This window comes from Schistocerca gregaria, chromosome 2, assembly GCF_023897955.1.
Source record: "Schistocerca gregaria isolate iqSchGreg1 chromosome 2, iqSchGreg1.2, whole genome shotgun sequence".
Classification (NCBI taxonomy): domain Eukaryota; kingdom Metazoa; phylum Arthropoda; class Insecta; order Orthoptera; family Acrididae; genus Schistocerca; species Schistocerca gregaria.
The window spans coordinates 267,023,320-267,042,518 of NC_064921.1; the positions used below are offsets into that span (position 1 = coordinate 267,023,320).

Sequence of the window (19,199 nt, forward strand, 5' to 3'; positions counted from 1 at the left end):
AAGGCAAATTCCGGGATGGTTCCTCTGAAAGGGCACTTCCGATTTCCTTCCCACTCCTTCCCTAACCCGAGCTTGCGCTCCGTCTCTAATGACCTCGTTGTCAACGGGACGTTAAACACTAACCACCAACACCACCACCTAAGTGGTCAAATGTAGTACTGCCAACTTCAAGACACTTAGTGATACACTTACGGCTGTACAGAGGATGGAAGCATATCTGTGGGAATGTCAGCACAGGCGTTCTGTTGGTGCTTGCAGGTGCACCTTATCTTTTAAATATCCCCACAGGATGAAATCCAGTGATGTCAAATCTGGTGACCTAGTGGTCCAATTAATGGGGCCACCTCTGCTGATCGGCCGACAAGTGTACAGTCTAATACCTCCCATGCCTCAATTGTGTAATGCACTGAGCAACCGTCATGCTGAAACCATGTATGTTTTTGAACATCCTGCAGTAATATCGGTAGTTCCTGTTCCAGAAACATTCAATATTTGCGTCAGTTCAACATACTGTCGATAAAATACGGACTATTGAGTTTATTCCCCATGATGCCACTCCATACGTTAACTGACCTAGGAAGTTGATGGTCAGCATGCTGTAACCAGTGGAGATTGTCTACACTCCAGTAATGCATGTTATGCCAGTTAATGATACAATGGTTTGTGAATGTAGTTTCACTGGAAAATAGTACCTCGGCAAAGAATGTGGGGGTTGTTTGTATTGTTATGGAAACTGGTGCCATTAAGTTGGAGTGACTCATGGTATGGATGATACTTATGATGATGCAGTATTGTGAAAATACTACCTACAGGTGTACTAGAATTATGTAATTGCTGGATGCTTATCCATGGGTTGTGGAGCACCACCACTAGTACAGCTGTTTCATTATCTTCTTGTGTAACACATTTGCTTTGTTTCCTTTTGTTGGTATGCATGCTGCCATCAGACGTAAAGGTGTTCACAAACTAGAAAAGGAAAGAACAAGCACAAGCTTTCCCTGGAAAACATTCGGCTTACAAGGCAACAGCAGCCTCAACATTTCTCTAACATTCTCTGTCATCATTTCAGTTTTTTCTTCTGTGGTTGCAACATTCATCGTCCATCTGCATGTCTTTTCTCCAAATACAAGGTAGGTGTGCGGGAAATAAACACTGTGCAAGTATTTTAATGTTTAGAACTGCTATCTGTTCTACATCTGCACGATACCTGAGCTCCAGTCATGGTGTATGATACATCATAGTTCACTACATGGCCACAGTGATGCATCAAGTAGACCCCTCTCCAATATGGTGGAGGAATATAACATTGTGAATTGGTTTTCAAGTAGAGTTTATGAAATACTGATTTGTCCTACCCTCATTGCATGGAGGTAGGGTCCACTTGCCATTGGATATTAAAGGGCCATTGAGTAGCATGTTGTAAATTATGATTGTGTACCCATTTCTATTTCTTTGATTACAGTGCCATCTGTGGCAAAACAAAGAAACTGTTTCGGACAGAATATATGTAGATTTTGCCAAAGAATTGTAATCTTCAACAAAATGGGGGTTCCCATTGAATATATCGTAGCCTATTTCGACATGTATTTACTTTTCATTCATCAACCAGTACTCTAAAGAGACAGGTGGAGTTGGGATGGAAAGCATGTTGTCACCTGTTATAGCAAATTTGTTTTGGAAGACTTTTAAGAATGAGCCTTGGAGTCATTGGCAATGAAATCTGCTTTGTAGTCGATACTGGTGTTGTCTGGCCTCATGACAGAGTTTGAACAACTGTTTTAGGACATCTGAATTCAATCCACCAAAATATATGTTCCATGATGGAGTTGGAAAAGGATAGCTGTCTTCTCTTCCTTGATGTGTTAGCCAGGAGGGAGGTGCATGGTACCTTGGGACATGCCATTTATGGGGAGCGTACTCAAACTGACTTTTATCTAAAGGCTGATAGTTGTAACCATCTGGTTGAGCATGTAGGGGGACTTTGTACTTCAGTTAACAAGATAATTGTTATCTCAGAGATTGTCAGCTGAGTTAGCCCATCTTGAGGTTAACTTTCATCAGAATGGTTATATTGAAACATAGATCAGATGTGCATTGGGATATTGGCCAACTTTGCACTGGGTGAATGATGTACATATTGAACTGGCACCATTGCACTGGGTGAATGCAGTAAATTAGCACCTTAATCTATGGCCTTTTTGTCTTGCACATGGAGCATTTCCAATAAGTTTCATTTTGTTTTGTGGAAATATGACGTGAAATGTGTTTTTCGATCAGCATCTAAGATTAGAGTCCTTTTAGCTACCGTTAATGATGATTTTGGTTTGTGTAAGGCAGATGTCTGTCATATTCCTTCCTGTTTTGGCATGTCTCATATTGGTCAGACTATTAGGACCATATTTTAACTGAGTTTGTCTCACACACACTTACAACAGCCAAACAAATCTGCTATTACAGAACATTGTCTTGACACTGATCATCCAATGGGCTGTGACAATACAGAGATTCTGGCATGCACTTCCGTCTGTTAAGATAGCATTATAAAGGAAGCACTTGAAATTAAATTAGCAGGTAACCTTATAAAAAGGGGTGGAGGTTTTTGCTTAAATTCTGCATGTAATCTTGCTCTTGCCCTTGTCTTAAACCAGAGGGACCAAGTTCATACTACCTCATTTGTTCGTTATTAATTTTCACTTTCACGCACTTTGATCCTTTATTTGTGTGGTTATGCTAGTGTTTACAGAAAGAGATTGAGAGAGAGAGAGATTTGTTTCCAGAATTGCTCTTCAAACCAAGGTTTTAAATTCCCTTTACAGCAGTTTACATGCTGCTGCAGTTTTGCCTTGAAAATGGCAGGGTGTGCACTTATTGAAATATCGGCAGTTGTCAGTGTCATCGCCTGGCTGCACTCCCGTAACCTGTTGAACAGTGTTGAATTATTCAGCACAACTTTTTGCATTCTGTATGTCAATTATTATTCAAACTAGCAGTGTGTAAAGCCATCAGTTCCATAATACTCATGGAATACAAAATCTGTGCTGAATAAATTGTTTCTACTCAAGTGGTGATATTTCTCTTGAGTTCATTACTTTTTCGAATATGTTGGGGAAAAAATGCCAGTAGAAAATTGGGTGGTAATTGTTTGTCTTTCTTGACACTTTTCTTATGTGGAGCTTGGTATGTCTTTAACCTCTAATTGCTGCAGATACTATATAAATGGCATTTGAACTGTAAGTATAAGTAGATGTAGAATGACAGCAATCCAATAGTATGGTCATTTGATCTTACAGCATATGAATCTCTGTGTGACTCCCTCCATCTGAGTTTAAAAAATTATGTTAAAGGGCAGTAATAGGACATCATACTTCACTTCTTGTAATTTGCCACATTAGTCTTTTTTTGGCAACTTCTGCAGTTTCTTCTCTCCAATAGCCATACACACTATGTGTATCTCATTTTGACTTACTGTGTTTGCTAATTGACTCTTTTGTCTGTTATTTATTGGTTGATTTATTTATTAAAAAAGAAATGCTCATTTTAATTCCTGTTTGTGATCCAGTTTAGTTCTGCAAGTTTTGCTGGTGCAGCAATCTGGCAATATGAAAACATGCGTGCTCATGCTGCAGAAATGTTGAAACATCCTTTTGGATGGGTTCAAGAAAGAGTGTTTGAAAGCAGAAAAAAGGTAAGTTTAAGTACTATGAGAAGTTGTAATGGCTATATCTGTTATTATCTGAAATTAATTTTGTCTTATTCAGCTTAACTGATTTGAATATGCTTCTCCCTTTCTCATTTATATGCTGAAGCACCAAGTACCCCACAGGATAAGTCAAACTTTTAAATCTGCAGACAACATTAACTACCAAATATAACTGTTGAAAAGAAATGCAACCAATATGTTATTTCATGGTGTTGTTCCTTAATCACTCCTGCATGAATTGTTTTTGTATTTGAAATACTGGCAGTGATTTTTGTCAGACTTTTATCAGATTTTTGGCTATTATACGTGTACATTTGGAGAGTAATTATCATTTGTGCTTCTTGTCAACTTTGTTAAGAATTGTTTCATCCCTCTGCCCATTGAGGTAATCTATGCCTGTAACAGAAGAAATAGTATATTTCTTTCATCTTCTTTCTCATAGTTAGTATGTTAATGTTTGTGAAATTGCTGTGCCATGAAGAAATGTTAGAAATGAATTAAATTTAGTTTGCGTATCACCTGAAGTTTTACATATAAATATGTAAATAAACAGAACAGTTAAACAATAGTTCATTCACAAAATCAGTGTTTTGTGTACACAACAGAGTAATAAACCAATAGTTCATAGCCAAAGTAAGCAATAATGTAGATGTAGTTGAGAACACTTCTACATGTGATGCAACAGCTGAAGAAAGGCAGTGAAACCAAAAAGTTTAAGGCGTACGAATCAAAAAATAAGTTGCAAGTTTTGCATTTATTCCATGAATGATAAATAATTCAGGAGGAAAAGGAGACCCCACACACACACACACACACACACACACACACACACACACACACACACACACACACACCTGCATTGTGCCAGGTGGACAGATAGTAATGTGATTAAAGTTTAACAGGTGGACTGAGTTGGGCATTGTGTCAGATATAGTGGGTAGAGAGAGAAAGAGGTAGGAAGCAGGAGAAGGGGTTGGAGAGCCAGCATGTGTGAAAGGCTAGAAACGTTGGGAGGACAGAGATGGTAGGTACATAGGAAAAGCCTGTGGTCCATGGGTGCCGGAGCCAGTTAGCTGTGGTGCGCAGAGGTGATGACATGGCTCTGTGGATTGGGAGGCTGGCAGGGATACAGGGAAACTAATGGGCAGAATATGTTTGGACAATGGGCTAGCAGAGATTGAGGATGGGAGGATTGCAGGAGTGAAGAATGCTTTGCAATATGTAGTTCAGAAAAGCTGTTGTTGGAAGGAAGAAAGGATCCAAATGGCATAGGTTGTGAAGCAGCCATTGAACCTGAGCACGCTGTGCTTAGCAGCGTGTCATGCTGGTCATGTGGTTAACTTTGTTCTTGGCCACAGTTTGGCTATGGCCATTTTGGTGGACAGCTGGTTGATGGTCTAGGCCATAAAAAATGTTGTGTAGTAATTACAGTGTAGCCAGTAGATGACATGGCTGCTTTCATAGATGGCCCTGCTTCTGATTGGGATAGCTCAAAGCATGTGACAGGACTGGAGTAGAATATGTTGTGTGCATGAGTCAGGTGGGTCTTGTAACTGGGTCTTCTGCAGGGGTATGGCCCTGTTGGCAAGGACTTGGAAGTGGGAACAGCATAATGATTAGGATGATGTTTAGGTTGGGTTGGCGACAGAATACTACTGTTGTAGGGGTAGGGAGAATCTGGGGTAGGATGTCCCTCATTTGTGAGCATGATAGTGATAAACAAAGCCTTGGTGAATGATATGGTTCAGTTGCTCCAGTCCAGGGTGTTACTGAATGACAAGTGGGGCCTTGTTTTGCAGCTGAATCTTGAGTGGTGGTGCTGGTGGTGGGGGGGGTTATGGTTGTATGGGGATATGCTGCGGAAATCTATTTGAGAACTAAGTTTGAAAGGGTAGTGCCCATCTGTGAAGGCCTTTGTGAGATGTTCAGCAGACTGGGCAGGGGAATTCCCAACTCTGCAGATATGCTATCTACATGTGACCGAGCTGTATGGAAGTGATTTCCTTGGGTGGAAAGGGTGACAGCTGTCAAAATGTGTAAACAGTCTTAGACTTGGACACTAGTAAACTTGCCTTCACATTCAGAAATTGTTATTGATAACTGAAGTCTGCAACACATTACTGCCATTTGGTAACCATCGTGGCTCAGAGTTCAGATTTTTGGCAGTCATGTGAGGCATCACCTAGAATTGTGCGTGACTGAGTTTGTTTCACATTTTATATTTTGTTGTTTATGGCTGCTAGAACTAATAATGTTGCAAGGTGTATGAATATGTAACTTTAGTGTGTCTTTTCATAGCAAGTAGAATTGTTGACTATTCACTCAGTTTCATCAGTAAGTTTTAGCCATTCAACATGGGCAATAATAAACAAATAGCTGAGTTGGTCATTTTCTGGCCTAAAGCTTCCTTTATAATCCAGCTGTTGTTTAATTGGTATTAATGCAGCATGATGATTAAGTTGACTGCACTGCACCCAGAATAAATTACTCATTCTGTAATTATGCGTTGGGGCAGAAAAGATGTATGTATGATTATTTGGGATGTGAAAGCAGTAAGTTTGGTCTACTTTTTTCACCTGTAAGTCGTTCCCTTTGTCAGTTTAAGGTGCTAGATGCATAGCTGTGGGGAATCTTTATTCCTGTAGACTGATTTACACTTTGACAGAATTCTTAATTAAGAAGATTTCAAAGGAAAACAATTAAATTCACATTTGTGTCACCCACCCCAAATTAAAATATATTATTGTGCCTTGGAACAACTTAGTATTGTATTTGGGAAAGACACTTTAAATGAATATTTATGCCCACAGTCCTTATAAAGTAGATTTAGTTCTGATACATCATAAAACCCTCTTTCAGAAATTTCTTTTGGATGGCTAGTGCTTCCCAAAGTGTTTCCCACAGGTATATCAGGATCTCTTCCATTTCTGGCCACATCCACGATTTCTTCGTTTTTTTTTTTTTTTTTTTTTTTTTTTTTTTTTTTTTTTTTTTTTTTCCCCTCCACGGTCAACAAAATTTATCCAGGGAAAACTTCTCTGTCATAGGAGAATGTGACATATGCTTTTATTCTATGTTTAACTTTCCCTGAAGAAGGAACTTCCTTCAAAGTCCTTGTGCCTTAAGCTAAAGTGACAAATCTGTCTTTAAAATTTTTTTTGCTACTTCAACAAGAAGAATCAATGTCATTATCCTCATCTAAGAATCACTACAAAGATTCACTTAATGTCTTCTTCACTGTTCACAATAATTTTCCTTGACACAGCTTTTTTGATGGTTCATGGTGTGGGTTCTTGTTATGTCCTAGTTCATGAACCACGGGCAACGTATGAGTGGCCAAGTAAGTTGTCCTGACAGTCGGGATACCAGTTACTTTGGAATAAGGCTGGACATCTCAGACATATTCTGAGTCGTGGTCACCTTTGTGCTCAGACAGCAAAGACTACCAAATCCACCGGTGAGTCTCTCAACCCTTAGGGGTAAAACTCAATGGGACCCGGGGCAAGTAAGGCTAGCAACCTGCTTCCCTGGTACTTTAAATATGATGCTGGCAACAATCGGAGCAAAATGCCTCTGACCTTTGGAGGTGACGGGAGTCCCATCTCTAATTGACAAACCAGGGACTCCTAATATACGACTCGGCAAACGAATGGTAACGAGATGGGGAACTATTAATATCAGTGGGGGCTATTCTGGGAAGAAGGTAGAGCTGGCAGAGGCTGCAAGTAAGATGGGGTTGGACGTTTTAGCTGTTAGTAACTTTCAGGTATGGGGTGAAAAAGAAAAGGAAGTGGAGAATACAGGGTCTACCTGTCCGGAGTCAAAGCAGGAATAGCACAATGGGCTGTAGGGCTTTACATCAGGAAATAAATGGAACCCAGTGTAGTTGCAATAAGGTATGTAAACGAACAACTGATGTGGATAGATTTGACAGTGTCTAGCAAGAAAATTAGGATTGTGTCAGCATATTCGCATTGTGAAGGGACAGATCAAGATAAGATGGATAGTTTTTATGACACACTCAGTGATGTAGTTGTTAGAGTAAAGGACAAGGACAGTGTTCTGCTCATGGGTGATTTTAATGCCAGGAGCGGAAATCAAACAGAAGGGTATGAAAAGGTTATGGGTAAATTTGGAGAGGATATGGAGGCCAACAGGAACGGGAAACAAATCTTGGATTTCTGTGCCAGTATGGGCTTAGTAATCACAAACTCCTTTTTTTTAAACATAAGAACATTCACTGGTATACTTGGGAAGGCAGGGGAACCAGATCTGTCATTGACTATATAACAACAGATCAGGAATTCAGGAAGGCTGTGAGGGACACACGCATATTCAAGAGATTCTTTGATGACACTGATCACTATTTAATCTACAGTGAAATTGGTATTGTGAGGCCAAAAGTGCAGGAGGTCAGGTCCATATGTAGGAAGATAAGAGTGGAGAAACTTCAGGATAAGGAAATCGGGCACAAGTACGTAACAGTGATCTCAGAAAGGTACCAGTTAGTTGAATATAGTCAATTACAGTCATTGGAAAAGGAATGGACAAGGTACAGGGACACAGTACTAGAAGTGGCCACAGAGTGCCTTGGAACAGTAGTGTGTAAAGGTAGGATGAAGCAAACAACTTGGTCGAATGACACAGTCAAGGCAGCCTGTAAAAGGAAAAAGAAGGCGTATCAAAAATGGCTACATACGAGAACTCTGGCAGACAGAGAAAGTTATGTTGAAGAAAGAAACAAAGCCAAACAGATAATTGCAGCATCCAAGAAGAAATCTTGGGAAGACTTTGGAAACAGGTTGGAGACCTTGGGTCAAGCTGCTGGAAAACCATTCTTGAGTGTAATTAGCAGTCTTCAAAAGGGAGGTAAGAAAGAAATGACAAGTATTTTGGACAGGTCAGGAACACTACTGGTGAATCCTATTGATGCCTTGGGCAGATGGAGGTAATATTTTGAAGAGTTGCTCAATGTAGGTGAAAATACGATCAGTAGTGTTTCAGATTTCGATGTACAATGGGATAGGAATGATGATGGAAATACGATCATGTTTGAGGAAGTGGAGAAAATGGTCAATAGATTGCAGTGCAATAAAGTGGCTGGGGTGGATGAAATTAAGTCGGAATTCATCAAATACAGTGGAATGTCAGGTCTTAAATGGATACACAGGATAATTGAAATGGCATGGGAGTCAGTACAGATTCCATCAGACTGGACGAAAGCAGTAATCCCACCAATCTTTAAACATGGAAACAGAAAAGATTGTAACAACTACAGAGGTATCTCTTTAATCAGCGTTGTGGATAAAATCTTCTCAGGTATTGTTGAAAGGAAAGTGTGAGTATTAGTTGAGGACAAATTGGATGAAAATCAGTTTGGGTTTAGGCCTCTTAGAGGTTGTCAGGACCAGATCTTTAGCTTACGGCAAATAATGGAGAAGTGTTACGAGTGGAACAGAGAATTGTATGTATGCTTTATAGATCTAGAAAAGGCATATGACTGGGTTCCTAGGAGGAAGTTATTGTCTGTTCTATGAGATTATGGAATAGGAGGCAAACTTTTGCAAGCAATTAAAGGTCTTTTACATAGATAGTCAGGCAACAGTTACGGTAAATTGAGTTCATGGTTCAGAGTAGTTTCAGGGGTAAGACAAGGCTGCAACCTGTCTCTACTGTTGTTCATTTTATTTATCGATCATATGTTGAAAACAATTGACTGGCTGGGTGAGATTAAGATATGTGAACACAAAATAAGGAGTCTCGCATATGAGGATGACTTAGTTGTGATGGCAGATTCGATTGAAAGTTTGCAAAATAATATTTTGGAGCTAGATCAGAAATGTGTAAGGACTATGGTATGAAGATTAGCATCTCCAAAATGAAAGTAATGTCAGTGGGGAAAGAAATATAAACGAATTGAGTGCCAAATAGGAGGAGCAAAGTTAGAACAGGTGGATGGTTTCAAGTACTTAGGATGCATATTCTCACAGGTTGGCAACATAGTGAAAGAACTGGAAGCGAAGGGTAGCAAAGCTAATGCAGTGAGTGCTCTGCTACAATCTACTCTCTTCTGCAAGAAGGAAGCCAATACCAAGGCTAAGTTATCTGTGCACCATTCAATATTTTGACCAACTTTGTTGTATGGGAGCGAAAGCTGGGTGGATTCAGGTTACCTTATGAATAAGGTTGAGGTTACGGATTTGACAGTAGCTAGGATGATTGCAGGTACCAGTAGATGGGAACAATGGCAGGAGGGTGTCCACAATGAGAAAATCAAAGAAAAACTGGGAATTAACTCTATAGGTGTAGCAGTCAGGGTGAACAGGCTTAGTTGGTGGGGTCATGTTACACGCATAGGAGAAGCAAGGTTACCCAAGAGACTCATGGGTTCAGCAGTAGAGTGTAGGAGGAGTCGGGGTAGACCAAGGTACCTGGATTCGGTTAAGAATGATTTTGAAGTAATAGTCTTAACATCAGAAGAGGCACCAATGTTAGCACTGAATAGGGGATCATGGAGGAATTTTATAAGGGGGACTATGCTCCAGACTGAACACTGAAAGGCATAATCAGTTTTAAATAATGATGATTAAGATGATGATGATGATGATGATGATGATGACTGCTTTTATTTTCCTAACCTGTAAATTTGATCTTTGCAGCTCCATGTCCTCCTCTTTTGGTGTGGCAGTTATAAGAGTGGAATTAGTTTTCTTTCTTGTTCTTGAAGATTCCTCCCTTGGTAAGGGAAGATCTAATTTCTTACAGTGAAACAATTCTAGAACTGCTACTTGTTAAAGACGTGGATGGAATCAGAGTACTTCCAGACTCAGCAACTGTTGGATCTGGTCTGTCCAACATATAACATGACAAAAATTTGTCATTTAGAAGAAAAGTCCTTATTCATCTACATGTACATTCGTGCTCCACAAGACACCATACAGTGTATGATATAGGAGACCTTTTACCTCTACTAATCATTCCTATTCCACTCAAAAATGGTGTGAGCAAAAAGTGACTGCCCAAAGGTCTCTGTACAAGCCCTAATTTTTCTTATCTTGTTTTTGCAGTCCTTAGACAAAATGTACATTCAGAATGAGATTTTCACTCTGCAGCGGAGTGTGCGCTGATATGAAACTTCCTGGCAGATTAAAACTGTGTGCCCGACCGAGACTCGAACTCAGGACCTTTGCCTTTCGCGGGCAAGTGCTCTACCAACTGAGCTACCGAAGCACGACTCACGCCTGGTACTCACAGCTTTACTTCTGCACGGTTCGCAGAAGAGCTTCTGTAAAGTTTGGAAGGTAGGAGACGGATACTGGCAGAAGTAAAGCTGTGAGTACCGGGCGTGAGTCGTGCTTCAGTAGCTCAGTTGATAGAGCACTTGCCCGCGAAAGGCAAAGGTCCTGAGTTCGAGTCTCGGTCGGGCACACAGTTTTAATCTGCCAGGAAGTTTCAAAATGTACATTGGTCGTAGTAGAATGATTAAGGAACATTGGTTGTAAGAATGAGTAAGAATATCAGCTTCAAATGCCGATTCTCTAAATCTTCTTTGTGTTGTTTCAAGAAAAGAACATTGTCTTCACACTAGCAATTTCAATTTGAGTTCACAGAGCAGTTCTGTAATATATGTGTTTCGACTGAATCTAACGTAACTAATCTAGTAGTACACTCATGAATTGCTTCTGTGTCTTCCTTTAACAAGACCTGGTGGGAAACTCAACAGTTTGGCAGCTGTACTCAAGAAATGGTCACATAAATGTTGTATACACAGTCTCCTTTATAGGTGAGCTACACTTAGCTACACTGCTTCCAATAAACTGAAGTTGGCCATTTGCCTTCCATACTACCCACCTCAAGTGCTCATTCTGCTTTGTATCTCTGTGCTTTGTTATGGCAAAATCACTGCTTATGTAGAAGAGAGGAAAATCTTGGCCCATGATCTAAGCAGCCTTATAGATTGGCAACTGTTACCCTAGGTTGGAAGATGTCCAGTTGTTCAGAGAACTGTTGTAATTTTAAGAGTTCAGACACTGTCCAGCCAAGAGGCTGAAAACTTCATTTTTACTTTTGTAGTATAGTATTTGAACCACTGAGATGTATTTTGAATAACATAGTATTGCTGCACTTAGAACATTATCTTCCAGTGACGAGAACAGGTAAACTCCAGTGGAAGACATTGCAGGAGAGACGCTCAGTAGCTCGGTACGGGCTTTTGTTAAAGTTTCGAGAACATACCTTCACCGAAGAGTCAAGCAGTATATTGCTCCCTCCTACGTATATCTCGCGAAGAGACCATGAGGATAAAATCAGAGAGATTAGAGCCCACACAGAAGCATACCGACAATCCTTTCCACGTACAATACGAGACTGGAATAGAAGGGAGAACCGATAGAGGTGCTCAGGGTACCCTCCGCCACACACCGACAGGTGGCTTGCGGAGTATGGCTGTAGATGTAGATGTAGATGTAGATATCATACACATTCCAGTAAGGAGATTGCCTACATGGACAGCAATTCACTCACTGCGTGTGCCCATTTGGCACATTCTCTAGTAAATGGATTATAAGTTTTATAATTATTCTCCCTCATTCTTCCTGAGTATGACCCGAAGATCCCATGGGATTAAAGATGGAAATAGTGTGTGCAACAGATGTCTCTACAATGTTCCACTCATGGTCTGTGTGGTTAACTTTACTCAGTTATATGGGCCATTACATTTGTTCAGTGACGTCATTTTTCAGTGCTCCAATGTGAGATCTGTGGAGATGAGCTTTGATGAGTATGAAAATAGTAACTCCATATTGCCATGTTCCAGTATGTTTTTGATGAACTCACACTTTGCTGGTTCTTGGCAAATTGGCTTGTACACCAGCTTACTAAGATTCATCTGGGAATTTCTTGCTGACAATTTTGATGATCATGAGTGTAAATCACTTAAGTTGCCACACAGTTATGAGCTGCCCAGTACTGCACAGTTCACCATGAAATCTTTCTGTGAGGGAACATACCCTCCTGGAAATTGAAATAAGAACATCGTGAATTCATTGTCCCAGGAAGGGGAAACTTTATTGACACATTCCTGGGGTCAGATACATCACATGATCACACTGACAGAACCACAGGCACATAGACACAGGCAACAGAGCATGCACAATGTCGGCACTAGTACAGTGTATATCCACCTTTCGCAGCAATGCAGGCTGCTATTCTCCCTTGGAGACGATCGTAGAGATGCTGGATGTAGTCCTGTGGAACGGCTTACCATGTCATTTCCACCTGGTGCCTCAGTTGGACCAGCGTTCGTGCTGGACGTGCAGACCGCTTGAGACGACGCTTAATCCAGTCCCAAACATGCTCAATGGGGGACAGATCCAGACATCTTGCTGGCCAGGGTAGTTGACTTACACCTTCTAGAGCACGTTGGGTGGCACGGGATACATGCGGACGTGCATTGTCCTGTTGGAACAGCAAGTTCCCTTGCCGGTCTAGGAATGGTAGAACGATGGGTTCGATGACGGTTTGTATGTACCGTGCACTGTTTAGTGTCCCCTCGACGATCACCAGAAGTGTACGGCCAGTGTAGGAGATCGCTCCCCACACCATGATGCCGGGTGTTGGCCCTGTGTGCCTCGGTCGTATGCAGTCCTGATTGTGGCGCTCACCTGCACGGCGCCAAACACGCATACGACCATCATTGGCACCAAGGCAGAAGCGACTCTCATTGCTGAAGACGACACGTCTCCATTCGTCCCTCCATTCACACCTGTCGCGACACCACTGGAGGCGGGCTGCACGATGTTGGGGCGTGAGCGGAAGACGGCCTAACGGTGTGCGGGACCGTAGCCCAGCTTCATGGAGACGGTTGCGAATGGTCCTCGCCGATACCCCAGGAGCAACAGTGTCCCTAATTTGCTGGGAAGTGGCGGTGCGGTCCCCTACGGCACTGCGTAGGATCCTACGGTCTTGGCGTGCATCCGTGCATCGCTGCGGTCCGGTCCCAGGTCGACGGACACGTGCACCTTCCTCCGACCACTGGCGACAACATCAATGTACTGTGGAGACCTCACGCCCCACGTGTTGAGCAATTTGGCGGTACGTCCATCCGGCCTCCCGCATGCCCACTATACGCCCTCGCTCCAAGTCCGTCAACTGCACATACGGTTCACGTCCACGCTGTCGCGGCATGCTACCAGTGTTAAAGACTGCGATGGAGCTCCGTATGCCACGGCAAACTGGCTGACACTGACGGCGGCGATGCACAAATGCTGCGCAGCTAGCGCCATTCGACGGCCAACACCGCGGTTCCTGGTGTGTCCGCTGTGCCGTGCGTGTGATCATTGCTTGTACAGCCCTCTCGCAGTGTCCGGAGCAAGTATGGTGGGTCTGACACACCGGTGTCAATGTGTTCTTTTTTCCATTTCCAGGAGTGTATATATACCTGAAATGCCTCGAAGATAAAGAATTTGTCTAGGAATAGTAAAGCTATATCCTTTATCTGTTTCACTATTCAGTGGTCTTCAGTACCTGTTGCACATCTTTGAAGACATTCTTGATGCACATGCACAAACTATATTTTTTTAACAACAGTTTTTGGAATCACTTGTCTTCCATGATCATAACAGCTCATATAATGCTTTGCGAGTATCTTCTGTCAAAGTTATTCACTGTGTCTAGAAATATCACACCAAACTTATTGTGTCCGCTTTCAGTAATCTAAGGATTTACAATTTACGGAAAGGAGAGATTTTCCCTGGTAAGTGAACTAAAATGTGGTTATTGTGTGAGCCCTTTCAGAGATGCCACTTGTCTTCTGTACTAGCAACTTCATGCGAATACATCACTGAAATGAGTGATAGATGTGGAAATCTTACAGCAACAATTGCCAAGCAATGTATATGCACCTGCACAATATTGCATGTATAGTGGAAGTTCAGCCTTCTGTATGAATAATTTTGTAAGGTTAAACCATATGAGGAAATTGGAACACAAATATAAAATACAAACAAGCACAAGTGTTAATATCATTTCTTGTAATACTTGAGAAACATTTTAACTACAGTTTGAAATTCCTGGTGTAAAATATGAAATTTCTTAATGTACTTATTTGATTTATAGTTCCGATGGCGACAGGAGCTAAACGATTGGTGGAATAGACTCTCGCAGGGGGAAAAGCTGTTTGTTCCCATCTGCTTTGCTAATGTGTTGGTCTTTTGTGCATGGAGGATACCTCAGTTCCAGGGCACAATGGTGCGCTACTTTTGCTCCAACCCAGCATCTCGTGAGTTAATCTTGTCTGTAAGACTTCTGTGTTGATGTTCTTTGTTAGTTGTGAATTGAGCTCCTATATCTATACAATGGAACATTGAGAATAATTGTGATTAATAACTCCCACAAAAAATATGGAATAATGAAATTGAGAAATCTTTAACAACTATAAAATATTGTATTGACTTTTGGCTCTAGTAGCTTTCTGCTTTTATTGCTCTACAGTCACAAAATTTATAACAGTTAAAGATGTTAACTATAAAAATATGATTAAAATCTCAGTAACTATGATAAAGATTACAAACTACTAAACTGGATGGCATTATTTCCACACACACACATTGAAAAACTGGAGTGTCTTCAAGGAGACTGAAAAATTTGTAAGTTATGTTGTGTAGTTAAAGAAATTTACTGACAAATTGCTACAAATAACTAACAAAAACCATCAGATTGAATTTTTAAGTCTGAAAAAGGATGTTTTTATTCAGAGAAATTTACAATGAGTTTTGTCAATTACAATCTCTATAGACCACGAAACTCCTTTTTCTGAAACTGATAACAATATATGTGAAGGAAAATAAGTAAAAAGCAGGCAGCCACTCATTCAAAGTAGCAGAGATGTTAGATCACTGAAAAGGATGAAACCAGTTTGGTTGCTGTTGTGCTGTATAACAAAAAAATTGATTCAGTAACACTGAAAAGTCACAACTGGTGACAAGTGACATGCCAGTACATAAAGAAGAATAACACAGAGAATACAGCTAGTAGTTAACAACAGACATTGTTCCTCTAAATCACTAAATATGCTAAATAAATTCCATCGTGAAATTTCTGATATTATAATTAATAAATATCATCTGTGATTCAAAAGCAAGATTAAAAATTTATGGGAAACCAAACTCATCAAAGCACCAGAAGAAATCGGAAGCCAGAGACAAAGCAAATACTACTTAAATGAATTGTAGCAAACAGAAGGGGAAGAAGAAAAATACACACATCTTTCATTTGAATACTCCTCAGCAACTGTTATCGAATTCTGTTTCCATATAAAATTCCTCAGTGATTTGAAATCATCAGTTCATTTACTGCTTGATCAGATTGATACAAAATGGAAAATGAAAATATGATATTTGGGTTTCCCAAATAAACTTTCAGCATCTTGTTCAGAGAAGAAAACCAGCCACAGATTTCTGTCTCAGACATTGCAGAAAAAGGAAGTAAAGTGTTAATATAATCAGACATCTGTTAATGTATTGGAATATGAAATCATGTAAGTGGATGGATTTACTCTTAGAACCAGAACTGAATGTGTAGCACAATTTACTTGCCTTTAAGCCAGTGTTTTCTGGGACAGGATAACCCTGGTGATAGACAGTGAGGTCACGCAATTTTTAACAAAAACACAAAGTAGTTCCAGAACATTATGAACACATCTGTTATTGCCATCAGTTTACTGTTGTTGAAGAAACTCTTTTGTACTTAAGTACATTGCTGTTAAGGAGAAAAATCTATGTTTTATGAGTACAATTTACTTTGGAAATTGGCAGATTTTGTTTCTCCATTCTTACAAACTTTTAGTGTAGAACTGAAACAGATGATGAGTATCTAACTACAGTATTACAAAAATACAAGGGTTGGAACTTTAATAGTGGCAACTATTTATTTGCAGCTTGTACAAAATAGATATGTTTCAAAGTTTTATTGACCTTCAAAGCAGTCACCAGCATTGTGTATAACCCGTTGCCACCGATATGGAAGTCATAGGATACTCTTAGCAGTGCCAGTTGTGTTGACAGTTCGAGTGGCGTGGTCTATTGCCCGACAAATTTGTAACAGTTCTGAAGTGAGTGCCGTGAATTGTTTCCTTCAGTTTAGAAATTGAGTTGAACTAACGAGGGCTTTCATCACTTTTAAAGTTCCAACCCTCTTGTTTAATGTAGTACCAACTGAATCATCAGAGAATCACATTAGCTTTGGAAGTCTTACTCTTCTATAAATGTTGTCTAAATGTGTACATCTGTGATCACGTACTGTTTGCCAGAGGCAGACAGTTGGGGAATGAGTGTATAGGTGGGGGAAGGAGGAACTTTTGGCATCCAAATGACATGCATTAAGGAAATCGTGAGAGGGTATGTTGGTTCTTGAATATGTAGCTGCAAATGGTTTGATTTATTCTTTTAGTTCTTATGGCATCAATCTCTTTGTAATGGTGTTTTATTTGTAAAATAACCTTCATTTGCAAAACAGTAATCACAGTGGCTGTTTTAGTAGTTGAGCTCATAGGTTTTAATTTTTCCTGTAAGTTGCATGGCTTTCTGAGCTAAAACATGTTTCTTTTAGTTTAGAGAACGGTAATGACTGTATTGATTTTTAGGTTTTAAGAGTGTGTGTGTTATGAATGCTGAAGATTGCTGGGAATATAACCTGTGGATTCAAATGTTCAGAATATAGAATTTTAAGGACATCAAAAATTTGGATCTTAATTGTGGTGAAACACAGAAATGAAAAGTATTGGTACTAAATATACAAGTGAAATTTTGATAAATATGGTAATGGAAGATCATGGTGGAATGTAAATGATTTAAGGAGTAAAGATAACCACTCGTTGAATATCGGATGGGCTGGCACAAGTGTGTGTGTGTGGGGGGGGGGGGGGGGGGGGGGGCCGGGAGCGCGCGTGCGTGCATGCGAGGGACTGACTGAATGAATGAAATGAATGAATGAATGAATGAATGCATGCATCTGAGTCTTAAAATAATACAGAGAACTTGTTGGCAAGCTTTCTGAGGAATGTCTACTTGGAGAGAGAGAGAGAGAGAGAGAGAGACGGATCTACTGACAGACAGAAAGAATTTTCGAATGGACGGAAAGAACAGGAATTTTTGTAACACTGAGAACTTGGCTATCCATCCACTCTCTCTCTCTCTCTCTCTCTCTCTCTCTCTCTCTCTCACACACACACACACACACACACACACACACACACACATTCCAAATAGATACTCCTCAGAAAGCCAGCCCAATGTTATTAAGGCTCAGATTCATTCATGCATGCATTCAGTCCCTCCGTCACACACACACACACACACACACACACACACACACACACACTTGCGTCAGCATTGCAGCTCAGTACCAGTACAGTGAAGTCGGATGGAATAATGCAGCGGTATAGGTTGAAGAAATACTGATTGGAAAACTAGTAAAGTTTTCGGTGTTGTTTATAATGTTTCCAGTGACTCAACGCATCCAATATTCGGTGAGTGGTTACCTGTACTCCTTAAATTTTTGCCGTTCCATGATGACTTTCCATTAGCATACTTAGTACTACTATTTTCATTTCGGTGCTTCACCAGAATTAAAATGGACCAGTAGTCAAGTTCTCTGTTGTATCAACACTCAAAATTCTTTCCATCCATCCCTCATATCTGTCTCTCTCTCTCTCTCTCTCTCTCTCTCTCTCTCTCTCTCTCTCTCTCTCTCACACACACACACACACACACACACACACACACACACACACACCTACCTTCCAAATAGACTTTCCTCAGAAAGCTAACCAAGTTCTCATTGTTATTAAGATTCAGATTCTTTCTGTTCAGGATATTATGTGCTTTCAGTACACACATGATAGTAAGAAAGGCATATCATAATTATGCCATAACTAAATTTATTTCTGAAAAAGTATCTGGTATTGTTGCATCATCAATATGCATTATCAGGTCTTTAAAAGAGCAAGTAAAAATAAATTTATAGTTAGTTTAAGAAACAGGAGTCTCAGTTTGGGAATTCCAGTATGGCTCTGTTTGGTGGAGTGGGTGAAATTAACAAATTAGTAGGGAGGGAAAGGAAGCTGGCAGCTGGGAAGGAGAGGTGAATTGGACAGTAATGTGCAGTGCATAATCTCTCAAATTTTAAATGCAGTAACACACTTCTTCAACCGCACCATCTTTGTGATAAAACTGACAATGAGAAATCATTTTTTTTACAAAATACTGTTCTGAAATTCAGATTTTTAAAACATAATTTCTTTTAATCAAAGCAGTAAAACCTCAAGATTTAATATAAGCAAGAAGTGCTTCCATCTGCCTCCATAGATGTGGCAGTTCTGTACGGTACATATCAGGACAAGTCAGTAGTGTTTGTGATTATGATGCCTAGTTTTCAGCTGCTGCCAGCTGTAATGTTCAAACAATTGGATTGTAGCTGCTCGATGAATGTGTGTCCAGTATTA

The 19,199-nt window shown here is 40.3% G+C and overlaps 1 protein-coding gene across 1 annotated transcript in view; it reads left to right on the forward strand.

Moving 5' to 3' along the window:
- The window catches only part of LOC126336850 (presenilins-associated rhomboid-like protein, mitochondrial), a 100,666-nt gene that overhangs the window by 25,395 nt on the left and 56,072 nt on the right, over nucleotides 1–19,199 (forward strand). The window contains exons 3-4 of the mRNA XM_050000941.1: nucleotides 3,560–3,685; nucleotides 14,816–14,978. Of these exons, the coding sequence (XP_049856898.1) occupies nucleotides 3,560–3,685; nucleotides 14,816–14,978 (289 nt within the window). The remainder of the gene's footprint in view (nucleotides 1–3,559; nucleotides 3,686–14,815; nucleotides 14,979–19,199) is intronic.